General features: G+C 37.7%; 1 protein-coding gene across 1 annotated transcript in view; it reads right to left on the minus strand.

Annotated features, from left to right (window-relative positions):
* The window catches only part of LOC143234547 (formin-like protein), a 93,790-nt gene that overhangs the window by 65,950 nt on the left and 8,817 nt on the right, over nt 1–19,023 (minus strand). The window contains 2 exon segments of the mRNA XM_076471978.1: nt 1,086–1,172; nt 2,164–2,247. Coding sequence (XP_076328093.1) covers nt 1,086–1,172; nt 2,164–2,247 — 171 coding nt within the window.

The raw sequence follows: 19,023 nt of genomic DNA on the forward strand, positions 1-19,023 counted from the left end.
GCCCGTGACTGGACTATAAAAATGAAGGTCAGATGCCAGTATTCGAACAGGTAAGTCATAAGTCGGAGATGAGTACTATTAACCAACAGCATTCCCTCTAGGTGTCCGAGCATGGTCATGATGTTAGGGCGCTTGATTCGCAATTTGAGGGTCGTGTGTTTCTTTTTCAATTTCGCGCAAAGCTGTGCCCTATCCACCTCGGAAAACTAAAGCATGAATTTTACCTTCATAAATCAGACCTACCGGTGGCCTACTAGGGATTTGGTGTGATTTGGTTTGTTTCGAATTTCACGCAAAGCTACACGAGGGCTATCTGTGCTAGCCGTTCCTAATTTAGCAGTGTAAGACTAGAGGAAAGGCAGCTAGTCACCACCACCCACCGCCAACACTTGGATTACGTTTTTTTATTTTTTTTACCAACAAATAGTGGGATTGACCGTACCATTATAAGGCTCCCACAGCTAAAAGGGCGAGCATGTTTGGTGTGATAGGGATTCGAACCCGCAGGTCTCAGATTACGTGTCACGCTCCTTAGCCACGTGACCGCGCGTGTTCGTATTCCCGTTCCACCACGCACGTTCGCCTTGTCAACAATGGGGGCGTTATACTGTAACGGTCAATCACACTATTCGTTGGTGAAAGAGCAGTACAAGAGTTGGTGGTGGTTGGTAATGAATAGCCGTTTTCCCCTCTTGTCTTTCACTGCTAAATTATACGGCTTGCGCAGATAGCCCTCGTGTAGCTTTGCGCATCAAAACAAACGTAACCTTCCTGCGTATCCTTTCAAAATTAGAGAATGCCATACCCATAGTGCGTGTATCGCTTTGCGAAAAAAATATGAACCAAACTTTTAAACTAATGTATCCATAAAACAAATATTAAAATTTATTAACTGGTTCTACGGTTTCTCATTTCACAAACACGACAATAACTTTCTGTGTACGCGATTTTCTTCGAAGAGAAGAAACACTTGAGATCTACTTGTGTAACATACGTTTGTTACCATTATTAATTATTTCTACATTCAGTTTTGTTCTGACTAACCATCTTTTACAAATAACAAATATACAACACACTTTACCTACCCGAGAACTTCTAGAGGCTTTTGGATCCAGGTAAGTCTTCAGCCTTCTAAGGTAGAACGAAGGAGACTCCTTAGCCATGACTTTCTCCTACACGACATAGTAAAAATGTATGAATTTTCTTTATAACGGTTTAGTAGGGACTACCATAACTGTATAAGAAAATAATGTGTTGTTCCACCAATCATATTACAGCACGTAATTAATTCGAACAATATTATAATCACGTATTTTTTTGTTTTTTAAGAAGTTAAGAAATTAACAATTTTGTTTAAAATTCTGATGGGAACACAAAAACTAAAAAAATCAAACACTCCTAAAACATTTTTATTATTAAAACACTTTATGTCATGTGTACAACAGTTCCTTAAATGGACACGAAAAAGCACAAATGGCCACGGCTAAACCTACTTTTACAAGCAATAACACTATGTAATACAAATTTTGTTCCTGGACAGTATGTGTTATTTCTTAATTGCTTATGTTGTAAAAGTACAGAAAATGACCAGTATTCCCTTCAAACTTTACTTTTGTGACCTGGATAATGAAATTTAGAAATTAACCTATTTTCTATATAAAAAATGGACAAATTTGCACATTTTCATTTACATAAAGGTCTGAATAAAACAACATATGAATCAAGATTTAGATGTATTTATACTAAAGTTATATAAAAATGTTTAGAAGCGAGTAGTTTTTCGAGATTTTCAACTGTAATGTAAATCACTTTTACGTATCAGCTCCCAAATATCGTCTCCCATCGTGTTTTCGTCAGGTGCTCCCAGGTTACAAAAGTAAAGTTTGAAGAGAAAAATATGTCTTTTCCATTTACTTTAGACATAAGTAATTGGGAAATAACACTTTCTGTCCAGGAACAAGAAAAAGTATAAATTTTGTTACATAGTGTAATAATACATTCCCCAGTAAGTCTACGGATTTACAACACTGAAGTCAAAGGGGTTCGATTCGCTTCGGTGGACACAGCAGGTAGCCCGATGTGCCTATGCTTATAATAAAAATTAAACATACAACAACAACAACGTGCTTACAATTTTTAAAATATTAGACAATTATATAATACCTGGTCACAGATCATGTCCCATTTTTTTCCATCATCGTATTGCTTGAGAAGTTTGGCCTTATCTGGAGGAAGGTCCATGGATGCCTACATGTACAAAACAAATACTGTAATTAGTTTCAGTACGGAACATACGAATACTGTGACACGTGACATGCCTTGGGAATTGTGATCAAGTTCAGGTTTATTCACACAGTTAGGGGAACGGAAACGAACCTGATTTACATTTCACAGTGTCAATCGTGAATGCCAAGAAGTGAAACTAATATTTCATGTGATATTGGATTAATCTTTCCCAGAGACGTAACTGACCTCTGATGGAAGCTATGTGTCTTAAATAAAACAACAACAACCTGATACATTTAAGTAATAATTTATGTTTGTAAAAAGTAATAAAAATACTGTACATACCTATCACCGTTTATGTCATTTGTCTGTTATTTAATACAACTGAATAACACCCTTCCAGTGACACAAACGTATATCTGCAGACTTACAACCATGGAAACCGGGGTTCGATACCCGTGGTGGGACTGACCAAGAATGTTTTCTCTAGTAAAGATCCAACCTTTTAACCACTTCTGTTCGCAGATAATGTCGTAGGTTGAAAGAAAAAAACGCGATACTTATGACCGTGAAACAATTTCAATCACTGTTAACAAAGTAGCCTGGTCAAGTGACCATTTAATGACACAAAATGTTCACTTTCTGAGTCTGTCAAAGTCTTAATTTAGAGATTTAAAATTGGGTGAACATTTACCACGAAAAGATGTTTTAGTGATAGATAGTGACGTCACTGAAAACACGAATCAAAGATGACATTAAAACGTTGGAAACGCAAAATGTGAAAGCAAACTAGATGTACTGGTGCAGTGCCCCCTAAAGTGTTCCGTTTGCAATGCAAATAAAAACAAAATTAAGAGAAACAGATATATTTCCTACTTTTGATTGTTTGAAGCACAAAGCTACACAATGAGTTATCTGTGCTCTGCCTGGTTTCTAGCGTTGTAAGTCCGTGGATATTATTTTGCTTTCGAAGTCCATACGCCACGCTGTGTTGTAGCCTACAAAATGCATCATACTTCTCGTGATTCGTGACATGCGCACGTATTACTGACGTAATGACTACAAATGACATGTTTAGCGTTTTTTACTTGACCTTATTTTTAGGATCTACTAACTAACTGACAGACAACACACTACTGTATAGTAGTGCTAATGGTTTAAACAGGAAACCCTTCTAAGTAGTGTTAGGCTGTATTTCAGCAAACGATCATACAGTACCTTGAAGTATGCTACTTAACTGACCACCAAGTGTTTTATTTTAGTGGCGGAAGGGGGGATAATTTATTATACGTAAGGATAACTGTTTTTCTTAATAAACCGATAAGTAAATAAACAATTTCTTTGACAACATTCAAACTTACATGTATTAGTCGTGTAATTATAAATCTATAAAGCAAAACATGTTTGTTTGGGATAATCACGCAAAGTCACACACGGGATAGCTGCCTATAATGTTAAATCAATAGATAAAAGTAAATACAAGAAAGACAACAAGTTAACAACATAAACCGCTAACTCTTGAAGTAATATAATCAAATAATAGGGTTTCACTGTCTCTCTTATAACGCACTAACGGCTGCAAAATGCAAAATAAGTTTGTTGTTTGTGCGGTTATGGGATTCCAATCATGGATCAGGTTCATAATCTAACAACCTAACCAGTACAGATACGAAAAAAATCCTCAACTTATGATTTTACTTTTTCCAAAGTGATTGACAGTGAAAACCAAAATAATGTAAACTTAAAACAAATTACAGTTTCTATGACAATGTAAACATTGTTACCTAAACATAAAATTTCAATTTGAACGCTAGGAAGTTGGTAAGGCATAACAAAAACTAAACCTTCTTCGTTTCCGGCTTAGCATGTCCAGGTTGTTAGGGGGCGCTTAATTCGCAATCTGAGAGTCGCGGGTACGAATCCCCGTCTCACCAAACGTTCTCCTTTTCGGCTGTGCGGGCGTTATAACGTCACTGTCAATCCCACTATTCGTTGGTAAAAGAGTAGCCCAAAAATTGGTGGTGACTAACTGTTTCTAGTTTCCCACTGTTAAATAAAGGACGGCCAGCGAACATAGCTCTCGTGTAGCTTTGCGCAAAATCCAACAAACAAAACATAACCTTATGAAGTATGCTTACTTCTTTGTATTATACATCGAGGTTATGAAACAAGAGTGACATTCATACCCAAGACTGGCTTTAAACACTACACTATATGTTAAGATATTTGGTTGTAAATACGAAGATCCATGGTTTGGGTTCCGTCAATAAACAAAAAATATACATATATAGTGGTAGATGCATTCCGACTACTTAAAACCCCCCAAAAAAAACACGAATAAACCGCGTTCACAGATCAAACACCATTAATGTAGCAATAGCTGAAGAAAACCGTTTCCTATAAATAAAGTTCTTTAAATTTTTACATATTTACAGATGGTGTTAGAAGAGAGCCACAGTTACACATCTCTCATTTACTTTATCAGCGAACAATCACGAAACTGTTGAAATAAGGACATTGCTGTTTGAATATCTCGATATTTACCAGTGTTTCTACTCTAACAGTCACTAAATGTGTCAGTATCTAGTCACTACTGTTTGAATATCTCGATATTTACCAGTGTTTCTACTCTAACAGTCACTAAATGTGTCAGTATCTAGTCACTACTGTTTGAATATCTCGATATTTACCAGTGTTTCTACTCTAACAGTCACTGAATGTGTCAGTATCTAGTCACTACTGTTTGAATATCTCGATATTTACCAGTGTTTCTACTCTAACAGTCACTGAATGTGTCAGTATCTAGTCACTACTGTTTGAATATCTCGATATTTACCAGTGTTTCTACTCTAACAGTAACTGAATGTGTCAGTATCTAGTCACTACTGTTTGAATATCTCGATATTTACCAGTGTTTCTACTCTAACAGTCACTGAATGTGTCAGTATCTAGTCACTACTGTTTGAATATCTCGATATTTACCAGTGTTTCTACTCTAACAGTCACTGAATGTGTCAGTATCTAGTCACTACTGTTTGAATATCTCGATATTTACCAGTGTTTCTACTCTAACAGTCACTGAATGTGTCAGTATCTAGTCACTACTGTTTGAATATCTCGATATTTACCAGTGTTTCTACTCTAACAGTCACTGAATGTGTCAGTATCTAGTCACTACTGTTTGAATATCTCGATATTTACCAGTGTTTCTACTCTAACAGTAACTGAATGTGTCAGTATCTAGTCACTACTGTTTGAATATCTCGATATTTACCAGTGTTTCTACTCTAACAGTCACTGAATGTGTCAGTATCTAGTCACTACTGTTTGACTATCTCGATATTTACCAGTGTTTCTACTCTAACAGTCACTAAATGTGTCAGTATCTAGTCACTACTGTTTGAATATCTCGATATTTACCAGTGTTTCTACTCTAACAGTCACTAAATGTGTCAGTATCTAGTCACTACTGTTTGAATATCTCGATATTTACCAGTGTTTCTACTCTAACAGTCACTGAATGTGTCAGTATCTAGTCACTACTGTTTGAATATCTCGATATTTACCAGTGTTTCTACTCTAACAGTCACTGAATGTGTCAGTATCTAGTCACTACTGTTTGAATATCTCGATATTTACCAGTGTTTCTACTCTAACAGTCACTGAATGTGTCAGTATCTAGTCACTACTGTTTGAATATCTCGATATTTACCAGTGTTTCTACTCTAACAGTCACTGAATGTGTCAGTATCTAGTCACTACTGTTTGAATATCTCGATATTTACCAGTGTTTCTACTCTAACAGTCACTGAATGTGTCAGTATCTAGTCACTACTGTTTGAATATCTCGATATTTACCAGTGTTTCTACTCTAACAGTCACTGAATGTGTCAGTATCTAGTCACTACTGTTTGAATATCTCGATATTTACCAGTGTTTCTACTCTAACAGTCACTGAATGTGTCAGTATCTAGTCACTACTGTTTGAATATCTCGATATTTACCAGTGTTTCTACTCTAACAGTCACTGAATGTGTCAGTATCTAGTCACTACTGTTTGAATATCTCGATATTTACCAGTGTTTCTACTCTAACAGTCACTGAATGTGTCAGTATCTAGTCACTACTGTTTGAATATCTCGATATTTACCAGTGTTTCTACTCTAACAGTCACTGAATGTGTCAGTATCTAGTCACTACTGTTTGAATATCTCGATATTTACCAGTGTTTCTACTCTAACAGTCACTGAATGTGTCAGTATCTAGTCACTACTGTTTGAATATCTCGATATTTACCAGTGTTTCTACTCTAACAGTCACTGAATGTGTCAGTATCTAGTCACTACTGTTTGAATATCTCGATATTTACCAGTGTTTCTACTCTAACAGTCACTGAATGTGTCAGTATCTAGTCACTACTGTTTGAATATCTCGATATTTACCAGTGTTTCTACTCTAACAGTCACTGAATGTGTCAGTATCTAGTCACTACTGTTTGAATATCTCGATATTTACCAGTGTTTCTACTCTAACAGTCACTGAATGTGTCAGTATCTAGTCACTACTGTTTGAATATCTCGATATTTACCAGTGTTTCTACTCTAACAGTAACTGAATGTGTCAGTATCTAGTCACTACTGTTTGAATATCTCGATATTTACCAGTGTTTCTACTCTAACAGTCACTGAATGTGTCAGTATCTAGTCACTACTGTTTGACTATCTCGATATTTACCAGTGTTTCTACTCTAACAGTAACTGAATGTGTCAGTATCTAGTCACTACTGTTTGAATACCTCGATATTTACCAGTGTTTCTACTCTAACAGTCACTAAATGTGTCAGTATCTAGTCACTACTGTTTGAATATCTCGATATTTACCAGTGTTTCTACTCTAACAGTCACTAAATGTGTCAGTATCTAGTCACTACTGTTTGAATATCTCGATATTTACCAGTGTTTCTACTCTAACAGTCACTAAATGTGTCAGTATCTAGTCACTACTGTTTGAATATCTCGATATTTACCAGTGTTTCTACTCTAACAGTAACTGAATGTGTCAGTATCTAGTCACTACTGTTTGAATATCTCGATATTTACCAGTGTTTCTACTCTAACAGTCACTGAATGTGTCAGTATCTAGTCACTACTGTTTGAAAACCTCGATATTTACCAGTGTTTCTACTCTAACAGTCACTGAATGTGTCAGTATCTAGTCACTACTGTTTGAATATCTCGATATTTACCAGTGTTTCTACTCTAACAGTCACTGAATGTGTCAGTATCTAGTCACTACTGTTTGAAAACCTCGATATTTACCAGTGTTTCTACTCTAACAGTCACTGAATGTGTCAGTATCTAGTCACTACTGTTTGAATATCTCGATATTTACCAGTGTTTCTACTCTAACAGTCACTGAATGTGTCAGTATCTAGTCACTACTGTTTGAATATCTCGATATTTACCAGTGTTTCTACTCTAACAGTCACTGAATGTGTCAGTATCTAGTCACTACTGTTTGAATATCTCGATATTTACCAGTGTTTCTACTCTAACAGTCACTAAATGTGTCAGTGTCCACTCACAACATTACACTAATGATGTGACGTGCCACGATCACCACGAGGTGCTTATTTAATAAATCACATCGATCATATCGTGACTGAGTAAGGTTCTTTGCAGAAATAGTTTTTACGCAGTATTTATTACAATAATACGGTAATGAACGTATTCCTGCTTCAGTTGTTGAGATGAATCTTGACTGTTCATATACGTCTACTCTGTCGTTTCCTGGTTATCTTTAGCAGATTGTTCCAGTAACAAATTCTCCAAAAAACAGAACTGTGTGGATTCAAATAAACTGAGAAAACCAAAAAACACGTCATAAACCAAACCACGTGTACCTTTACCACACTTAACACTAACCTCACGTCACCCCACGAAATTATGCACCCAGTCAGTCGGCTGGTAAATAAGGATGAGGTGTAAAAATAAATTTATAAAAATTAGGCTTCAATGGAAACGTGTTTGACTGTTTTAGGAGTTCTGTGCAAAGCTTCACAAAAGGTAAAAACCCTCGGTTTGAACGGATACTTTAATAGAGGGCAGTTAGTCAACAGCATCCACCGCCAACCTGTCTGAAGACAGTAAGGTTTGACAGATGCTCGTTTATAACGCTCTCACAGATTGCATTTTTTAGACACGAGCCACGGACCATGAATCCTCAGATTCACAGTCTACGCAAACTAACCACTCGAATACGTACGGCAAAATGAAAATATGACAATAAATTATAATAAGACAGATGCACACAGACAAATAGATGGGTATGTGTTTACATAAAGAAAGAAACAGATAAATGAAGTGATAAACCTACATATAGCTAAGTAAATACGTAAATAGTAGATATATGAAAACTGTTAACATTTATTGTAAGCACCGGGCAAGATCAATGATTTCCGGACTGTGGAAATTACATTAAGGGCAGAGTTCATTTTGAAATGGGGCAAAAAAAACGTCACAGATACGTCAAGGAAATGACGTTATAACTTCGAGTCTAACGTTTGAAACAATTCTTTTATCCTAAAAGACATCGCAGATTCCTAGTCCAGTGCCCTAACCATCAGGCCCGAGTTTAACGGTTTTCGGTATGGAGTCAGTGACAAATTCATCAAGTTCCACGTAGGTAGAAAAGGAATTCTTTGTTTTTGAATTTCGCGCAAAGTTACACGAGAACTATTTGTGATAGTCGTCTTTCATTTAGCAGTGCAAGACTGGAGGAAAGGTCATCCCCACCCACTGACAATTCTTGGGCTACTCTTTTCCCAACGAATAGTGAGACTGACCGTTACATTATAACGTCCCCACAGCTGAAAGTCGAGAATGTTTTTGTGTGACGGGGATTCGAACTCGGGACCCTCAAATTTCGAGTCGAGCACCCTAACCACGTGGCCATGTTAAGCCTAGAAGAAAAAGATTGGTTCTGAATTAAGCACAAAGACACATAATGAGCTATCTGTGCTCTGCCCACCACGGGTATCAAAATCCGGTTCTAGCGTTACAAGTCCGCAAACATTCCGCTGTGGGACAAGAATAAAAAATCTGTCAGTGGTGTGCGTTCCTCTGATACTATAATTCTTCCGGTGTCTTTGTTTTACTTCTTCACTAAAACAGACATCTTAGTAAAAGATATTTGTCAATGATAAGAAACTGGTTTAAAAGGCGTATCACTTATTACTTAACACGAATAAACCAATCACACGTGTCTTGCTACAAAGAAGTTCTAATTGAATTCTGTAAAAAGAACAGGTATGTTAGAACATGTTTACTGTTGCCACAGTTAGGAGGCAGGCCAGTCAAATCGTCCATATTGAAACACCTAAACGACGTTACGTTCAAAAGAGTTGGAGGAAAATGTATGCAAGGATATTCTTTAATCGTCCAATAGCACGAGAGATGTGTTACAATAACGCAACACACTAACAAACTGATCAGAACACGATGTGTAAACACAGATAAACATCGGCGAAATCAGGTATTCGGAAAACGGTAACAAAGGCGAGGGTCGATATGTACACTGCAGGTAACTAAGACGTTTTCCACAGCAAGACCTTGTATTAGTATTTTCGTTTGTTGTTTTATTAAGCGAAACCATATTGGGCCATCTGCTGTCTGCACTACGGGGAATTGAACCTCGGATTTTAGCGCTGCAAGTCCACTAGAGTAACCGATGTCCTACCGGGGAATGATGACTGTGCAAGTTTTGTTTGTTTCGAATTTTGCGCAAAGCTACACGAGGGCTATAACTACTTTAGTAGTGTAAGACCAGAGAAAACATCTGGTCATCACCATCCACCGCTAACTCTTGGGATACTTCTTCAACAACGAATAGTGGGACTGGCCATCACGTTATAACGTCCCCACGGCTGAAAGGGCGAGCATGCTTGGTGCGACGGAGATTCGAACCCGTGACCTTCAGATTACGAGTCGAGCGCCTTAACCACCTGGTCATGCCAAGCCTGGTTTCTTTTTCCAGTTACTATTGTTTTGCTCCTTAGTGGCACAGCGGACTCACACCGCTTAAAACCGGGTTTCGATACCTATAGTGGGCAAAGCACAAATAGCCCATTGTGTAGCTTTGTGCTTAATGACAAACAAATCCAGTATCAAATCCAATCTCATGGGCATCGTGTTCGGATTCAGGATACAGAAATTACTATAGAAGATGTAAACATTTCGACAATAAAACCATCGCAGGCCTGTGGAAGCAATAATATTACTTAGAGCCTGGAAGTTACCATGCTTTATTTTAACCTAGCTTACTGATGAGGGTGAATGTTATTATTCGTATTTTAGCACATAGCTGCACAATAGGCTATATGTGCCATGTCCACCTGAGAATCGAGCCCCGGATTTTAATGTTATACTTCCTGAAACTTACCGTTGACACTGAATTCGAAAATGATGTCTATTTTTCTCCACCACGTGCGGAGTTTTCACGGAACATCATATGTACTTTTACACAAGCGAATCTCTTACACTGAAATCGGCTCGTGTTTTGTTACGATTAAAATGTTGGCAACTATTGGCTACAGATTTCTTTAGACCAATCATGACGCGAGTTTTATCGATCGTTCTGGAACCTAAACATATCAAACAAAAATAAAAAAAAAAGTTAATTGTGATAAACGAAATAATAATAATAATATCTAAGTTATAGTTTGACCTAGCATGGCAAGACGGTTAGAGCACTCCACTCATAATCTGAGGGTCGAGGGTTCGAAGCCTTCACCCCAAATATGCTTGCTCCTTCAGCCGCGGGAGTGTTATAATATGACGGTCAATCACACTATCCATTAGTAAAAAAGCAGCCCAAGAGTCGGTGGTGGGAGGTGATGACTAGCTGCCTTCCCTCTAGTCGTCCCTAATTAAGCAGTGTAAGAGGAGATAGCCCTCGTGTACTATTGCGCGAAATTTAAAACAAACAAAACACTCGAGTGCTATAGATTTAATATAAACTTTCTACAAAACAGTGGGCGGTAATGTACTTCTACTATGACGGACAGTTCCTGTGACCTGGAAACAAATCCTGAAAGTACAATTGCAAGATTTGGTATCCAGAAACTTGCAAAAATGATGACTCGTAATTATTGTTAATTACACTGGGTTATTTGTGCTCTGCTCAATACGAGTATCGAAACCCGATCTCTAGCGGAGTGAGTCCGCAGATATTCCGCTGTGCCACTAAGACACAACCGACACAAAATACTCAGCAGCAGGTGATATAAGGGGAACAACAAAAGTTAGGCTAAAAACAAATTTCTTAAAATTGCTGATAGAATAACTTACTCTAACAACCAGGAGTCACTACAGGGACGCCGTCTATTAATTTATAGACAGACATAAGTATAAATAAATTCAAATTCCAACAGAGCCTTTAAAGACGTATTAACATGTTAAATGATCTGAACTGATACTAACATGTTTCCTACATGTGTGTACAACTTATACAGGGTGTTCGGACAGTCACTGTGCAGTTTTGTATGTTAATAAATATAACTGCACTTTCCGAACACCTTGTAGTATCCGCCCTGATACTAACATATGCCCTATATATTTGTACGTTTCTGACGATTTTGGTTAACAATTGTAAGAATTTATATCATTCACTATACCTCTGCTATATACAGCGCCGACGAGGCCTTTTGTACAATACCAGAGCTATTCATGGCAAATACACCCTTGAGCAAATTAATTGAAACAAATGGTCATTTTACAATATTTTCAGCATGGCGGCCGGTGTAGGCTCGCTGGACCCGCTGATTTCCTTTAATAGTCATTTTTTCACACAGACGGCGTCATTAGCTGTGTTTTGTAGTACGGTCGATCTATTTTTGGGATATATGACGAAATTTTGAGGAATATTACGTCATTCGAAATTGCGTTAGAAGGACAAGGAGACCAGTCAAAAAACAACTTCTTACCAACTCAATGAAGAAAAAACGGTATCAATGGGGTCTGAAATACAAGAACTGGACGAAAGACCAATGGAGGAAGGTGTTATTCAGTGACGAGACTCATTTCTTCATACAGGGTCAAAGAAGTCTGTATGTTCGCAGATCTCCAGGTGAGAAACTTCGAGAATCTCACATCAATCAGTTCATAAAACATCTCTTGAAGAAGATGTTTTGGGGCTTTTTCAGCTACTATGGCGTTGGAGACTTACATATAGTAGAAGGTATGATTCGAGGACCACAGTACATTGAAGTTTTGCAGAGAAGAGTCGTTCCAGAATTGAAAAAGAGATTTCCAGATGGATCTGGCATTTTTCAGCAAGATCTGGCTCCGTGCCACACATCGAAACTTGTGAAGAATCTTATGACTACAACACGAATAAAGGTGCTGGACTGGCCTGGAAACTCTCCGGACTTAAATCCTATTGAAAATCTTTGGGCGATTTGTAAAGAAAGACTTCGAGGAAAAGACTGTACTACGAAAGATAAGCTAATTGAGGCCATAATTGAGGTGTGGTACCGCGATCCAAAAATTAGTAAAGATTGTAGTCAACTCGTGGACTCGATGCCAAAGCGGATTAATGATCTTCTGAAAAATAAAGGCGGTCATATCATGTATTAATTTGTGAGTAATTTTTGGATTCTCAGAAATAAAACGCAAAAAATTGAAAAAATCGTAATTTTCCGTCTTGTTTCAATTAATTTGCACAAGGGTGTATGATACAACAGACATAGTAGTGGTTGAGACGCTATTTATAGTAACGACGTTACAGTGTGAACTAGGTTACACGTGTCGTGTGTAACTTTTAATTTCGCGTAAAGCTACACGAGGGCTATCTACGCCAGCCATCTCTAATTTAGCAGTGTAAGACTAGAGGGAAGGCAGCTTGTCATCACCACCAACCGCCACCTCTTGGGCTACTCTTTTACCAACAAATAGTGAGATTGACTGTCACATTATAACGCCCTCACGGCTGAATGGGCGAGTATGTTTGGTGTGAATGGGACTCGAATCCGTGATCCTCAGATTACGAGTCGAATGCCTTAACCATCTGGCCATGCCGGGCCGACGTGTAACTCTTTAATCTTGCTATCGGATTTCTCTGTGAAATGTTCGCTCTGGTGAAGTGTGATATTTTACCATAGTACTGTGTTCTGTGTGAAATGGGTTACACTGGTCATATGTAATTGTCTACCAAACTACTGTGTTCTGTGTGAAATGTTACAGTATTGTTTTCACCAAGTTACTGGATTCTGAGCTTCAAAAACCGACTCAAGCATCTGCTAAAATCCATTCTTGAATGGCTAAAATGGTGAAACTGAGATTTACGATATTCGAGAGGAGGTAGTATAGTCAGCCAAACATTTGGCCTGCAAGCAGGGTCAAGGGTTCGTATCCCGCTTGCTCACCCTAAAGACATAGCAGCATATCGTTGTCATAAAATAGGAGTCGCGAGTTCAAATATCGCGCGACAGCAGCGATTTCTTCTTTATAAAAATATACATGGACGATGTTATAACACTTCTAACGTTCGGTCTCAGAACGATATTTAGGACTTGATGGTCATAATATATAACGTAACTCATCTTACCAGTGAGCTAATGGTGCGTTTTCGTATCTCCTCATGTTAAACTCAAAAGTTGTATTTCAGAAATTCGCGCTAAGCCACACAAGTACTATGTGATTACGGGTCCCTAACTTTGAACTGATGGACTGTTATAAGAAAGACATGGTCCGCCGCTAGCTCTTAAACTTCTTTTCAAATACTGGACTTTGGACGCTACTCTCACAGCGAACCCGTGACCTCAAAGTGATTAACACATTCGCCCACGGATTCCCAGTTCTGGCACACTAATACTATTCATTCGAAACGGAAAAAAATCGCCCATGACAACTATAAATAGTGCAGATCGCTGGTCACGTGTACAATAGGACATGCGCCACTAACATGTAGCCAATACACACTTGCCATTTTATTTTATTGGTCTGTTAGCAACTCCACGATTTGACTGAAGCACGTGGGCGCTAAGCGGTATTTTTAGGTTAAATTTTGACAAGTGTTCAAATAAAGAGCTGTTGTCTGTGACTAAGCAAGTACTCTAGATCGTGGTCGTTTCTCAGAATTACAAAGGAGTCACAGCCATGCCTGATTTAATGTTTGCACGGTATCACGTTTAAAGTGAAAAATTCTTGTACTAAATTATAAGCACGTTTTAATCTGCCAAGCGAACAAACGAAGCGACTTAACAACACCGAAGTTACGAAGTTCTTGTGCGAAAATCTTGTGGAAAAAAAACAAATATTCTTAGATTAATTTCATTGTTCAACACACGAGGAATACTGAAATAAAATTTATTGTTTTAATTTTTCCTCAGAATGAAATGAAAGTTAGTCCTAAGAAGGCACGTGAAAATAAATTTACACAGAGCATTGAAGAAGTGTTAGGTAATTCACCAAAAATGGTTCTTGTTGTAGGAAAATTAGTATAAAATGTTAATTTAAAAAAAAACGTACAGAAATTGGATGAAGGAAAATCCTAAGAGTATATTCAAGCCTACAATTAGGGACTCTAAGAAGGCAAACAAACAAGGCTATAAATGGTGTCTGTTATTTTCTCAAGCTACAAGTCCTATTTTGACATAGTACTGTGAACATGGAGTCAAAATAGGGATTTGTAGCTTTAGAAAATAATGTAGACACTATTTACAGTCTAGTTTGTTTACCTTTTTAGAGTCCTTAGTTGTAGGCTTAAAAATATAAAGTTTAATTTTGGATTCAATTTGTTTCTGTACTTTTACCATCACTATTCCCCTCTTAAATTAACAGTTTTTACTAATCTTTGTTCATAAGCTTTTAAATCCATTTATGAAGAATAAATTTTAAGCTAAACACGTACATGTGTTCAACTGAATGTTACGTGTTTTTCAACAGCTTACTGCTGCACTAACTTTTTCCCACCCAATCACCACACTGAACTTATTCAAAATAAATCACAATTGTCCAGGAAAGACCAACCAACCATGAACTGGTATACACCTACAACAAACAAAATGTAAAGTTGTTCTCAATAAACCATACTGAAGGGAACAACTGTATCATTACAGATTTAATGGTCGACTTCCATCAACGTCACAGCGTAATGTAACAAGAGACGCGCAGCAACAAAGCAATCTCATCAGAACGGATTAATGTTTAGGATAATACAACACTAATTAATACAGCGTACAGTACTGTGCAGTAACGTTTGAAATTCGCGCAAAGCTACACGAGGGCTATCTGCATTAGTCGTCCCTAATTCAGCGGTGTAAGACAAGAGAGAAGGCACTGGTCATCACCACCCACCACCAGCCCTTGAGCTACTCTTACCAACAAATAGTGGGATTCGTCATCACCAATAACAGCCCCGCAGCTGAAATGGCGAGCATGTTTGGAGTGACGGGGATTCGAACCTGCGACCCTCAGATTACGAGTCGAGCGCCTTAACCAGCCAGGGGGGGGGATACTTATCAATCTTTAAAATTCCCATATACTTGTACCAAGAACATGTCATGAGGGTTCTGCTTGAAGAAACGTACTCATGAAATTTAGGGTTTGAAATGACTGTCATCGTGTCCATACAGTGTCTTACTCTTATAGAAAGGAGCTAGCATATGGTACCGGTATATGTTGGAAGAAATCAATTTAATTGTACCCCACAAATAAACCTTGATAAAAATCGTATTTAACACTATGTGTTAAGTTATGTTGTCATGCCTCGGCCCAAAAACCATAGAGAATTGTCAGTAAAACAGAGTTCACATCAAAGCTTTACGTGATGCTGGTTGGACTTGAATAAACTGCTGCGGACTCTAACTGCTTCCTAACACTGTCAAGTACACCCTAGATCATGAGACTGAGACAGGTAAGTTTTAAAAAGGAAAGCAAGAGATAGAACACATAAACTCAATGATATTGATGTTAAATATCTTTGTTCATTGTAACCTTCAGGACAGAAGACAGACTGGCACTCGAGATAAACGACCTTGTTCCAAATGACAGAAAAGTTTCCAGATGTACAGTATCAACAAGACTCGACAATAATTGGATATTTGTTCGTGTAGCAGTTAATAAACTGTAACTTCAAGCTCCAAATACTGTGCAGAGATGGAAATTTACTATAAAGTACAAAATCTGGACTGCTGATGGTTGGAAAAGGGTGTTATGGATGGATGGAGTCCAAGTTTGAAATATTTGGTTTAAAGCGCAGGTTGCACGTCCAACGGAAGAAAGGTGAAAGATATTTGACTCAATGCAACAGCACCTACCATGAAACATAGTGATGTTTCTAGTTTGTTTTTCTGCTGAGGCAACAGATGTTTGCAGAATAGATGGAATAATGGACCAGTACAAGTACGATCACATACTGGTCCGTCATGGTTTATACCCAGTGGTTTGTGTATTATTAGTAAAGAACTCTGCTACCAAGAAGATAATGACCCCACACACTCATTAAACGTATGCAGAAATTACTCTGCATTATTCTTTCTTGGCTATGTCCCCAACAGAGCCATCATCTCAAGCCAACTGAGCAGATATGGGATTCCATAACTTAAAAAAAAAGGTAACAAATCAAAAGTTACTTCCAAAGGAGCTTTATGGGAGTGTATCGGAGATATTTATAGTAAAAACCAGAAAAAAGCTTTCATCAGATATGTTGAAAAAACGGCTGAAAGACTGTCTGCAGTTATTAAAGAGGGCACACAATATTAAGTGTTTGCTAAACTCAAGCACTTCCACTAAATTCGAAGGTCAATATATGCCCGGTATGACCAGGTGGTTAAAGCGCTTGTTTCATAATCCGAGGGTCACGGGTTCGAATCCCCGTCACACCAAATATGCTCGCAGAGGCATCATAATGTTACAGTCAATCCCACTATTCGTTGGTAAAAGAGTAACCCCAAAGTTGGCGGTGGGTGATGATGACTCGTTACCTTCCCTCTAGTCTTACACAACTAAATTAGTGACGGCTAGCTTTGTCCTAACACTTTTGCGCAACGCGGCGAGCATACATACTCAATAACATGCTTACTTTGTTAGGTCAACACGACACGCATTTATGTTCTTCAACAGCCTGTTGTGTAAAAGTGTTTGCTAGGATAAGGCAACACAAATAATGAATGCAAAAGAGACAACAGTGACACACTTAGTGTGTGTATTTAAAAACAGAAATAGCAATATGAAATGTTATATGTAGTGGTAATAAATACGCACTTACAAGTTCGAGTAAATATAAAACACAGTAGAAAGAATTGCCACTGCCGTCTGAATAGGGAAATGTACTAGGATAATTGTTCACTGTTAAATACTTGCTGATGTATAGTCGCAGAAATCCACGAATAGACAGCAAACTCAAGTAAGGATGAAGAACAGCAACTCGACTAACAATATGCAACAGCAAAATTGGAATATTTTTATGACTTCAATTAACCTGTTGACTGCCAAGTATTTCAGCTACTACAATACAACTCTAATGCTTCTTCATTTTGTAACTTTTTCATGACGCCATTTTGGATCGAAAGTGAAACAATTTGTAAGTAGGTCAAATGTATGTATGGTGCTGACATCTAGCGTTGAAGTTAGGTATTATTGAGAACGAATCAACTCATCCGTGGCACTATGTTACGATCGGCTTGGACGAGTTATGCGGCACTGAACAGGTTACTGCGCTAGAAATGCACGAGCTGTAGTTGCCAACTAACGCACACTGTAGGAAAACATTAGATTTTTTAATAGCGGAAAGTGAAGTACTTAAAAAATTCAGAACATAACAAAATTAAGGAAGTCATATTAAAACTGTTTTCTCAGTTTTTGCAAAATTCCTGTGCAATCCCACACTACAATGTGGATATAACTTGCAATACTTTTATAGTGATGTCAGAAGAGGGAGTTGTAGCTTGAATACACTACCAGCAGATCTCTTTTTACGTACTTACAACCATGTAAATCAACTCTTAATGAAACTTCTTAAACAGGTCATGGATGTTTGAACACTTCATATAACGTATGTCTGTGCTTCGGTGCAAAATACCCAGTCGATTTGGTTCTAGTCTTGTAAAACAATAATATGAACGAATGGGTAAATTTTGATTTTGTCACACGATCGCAAAGGAATTTGCTGGAAACTAATAGAACATTCCGAGAAAAAGTACATTTAATAATCAGATTTATTATTTAAACACAGCGAAAAAAATTATTTTCCAATAGTTTTCTTTTTTTAATTTCGTACAAAGCTACTCGAGGGTTATCTGCGCTAGCCGTCCCTAATTTAGTAGTGTAAGAAGGGAAAGCAGCTAGTCATCACCACCCTCCGCCAGCACTAGGGCTACTCTTTTACCAACGAATAGTTGGATTGACCGTCACATTATAATGCCCCCACGGCTGAAAGGGCGAGCATATTTGGAGCGACGAAGATGAGAACCTGCAACCCTCAGATTAGGAGTCGTATGCCTTAATACGCTTGGCTATGCTGGGCCTATTTTCCAAATGCTAACACCACTCAATCATTTATAATAAGCAAAATACGTGATTTCACTGTGGTGGTTCATGATTAATCTATTTCCACAGTCTCTAAAACTAAAAACGATTTATTTATCCACTGAGCACGTAAGGTGTCTATTGACAACATGCAAGAGGAAATATTAGAAACAAAATATTAATGAATTATTAACAAATTATTTCAGTAAAAAACGGATTTGGTAGAAATAAATTATACGTATAATTACTAACGGAATAACTGAAAAAGAAT

This window comes from Tachypleus tridentatus, chromosome 12 (genome assembly GCF_004210375.1).
Source record: "Tachypleus tridentatus isolate NWPU-2018 chromosome 12, ASM421037v1, whole genome shotgun sequence".
Classification (NCBI taxonomy): Eukaryota; Metazoa; Arthropoda; class Merostomata; order Xiphosura; family Limulidae; genus Tachypleus; species Tachypleus tridentatus.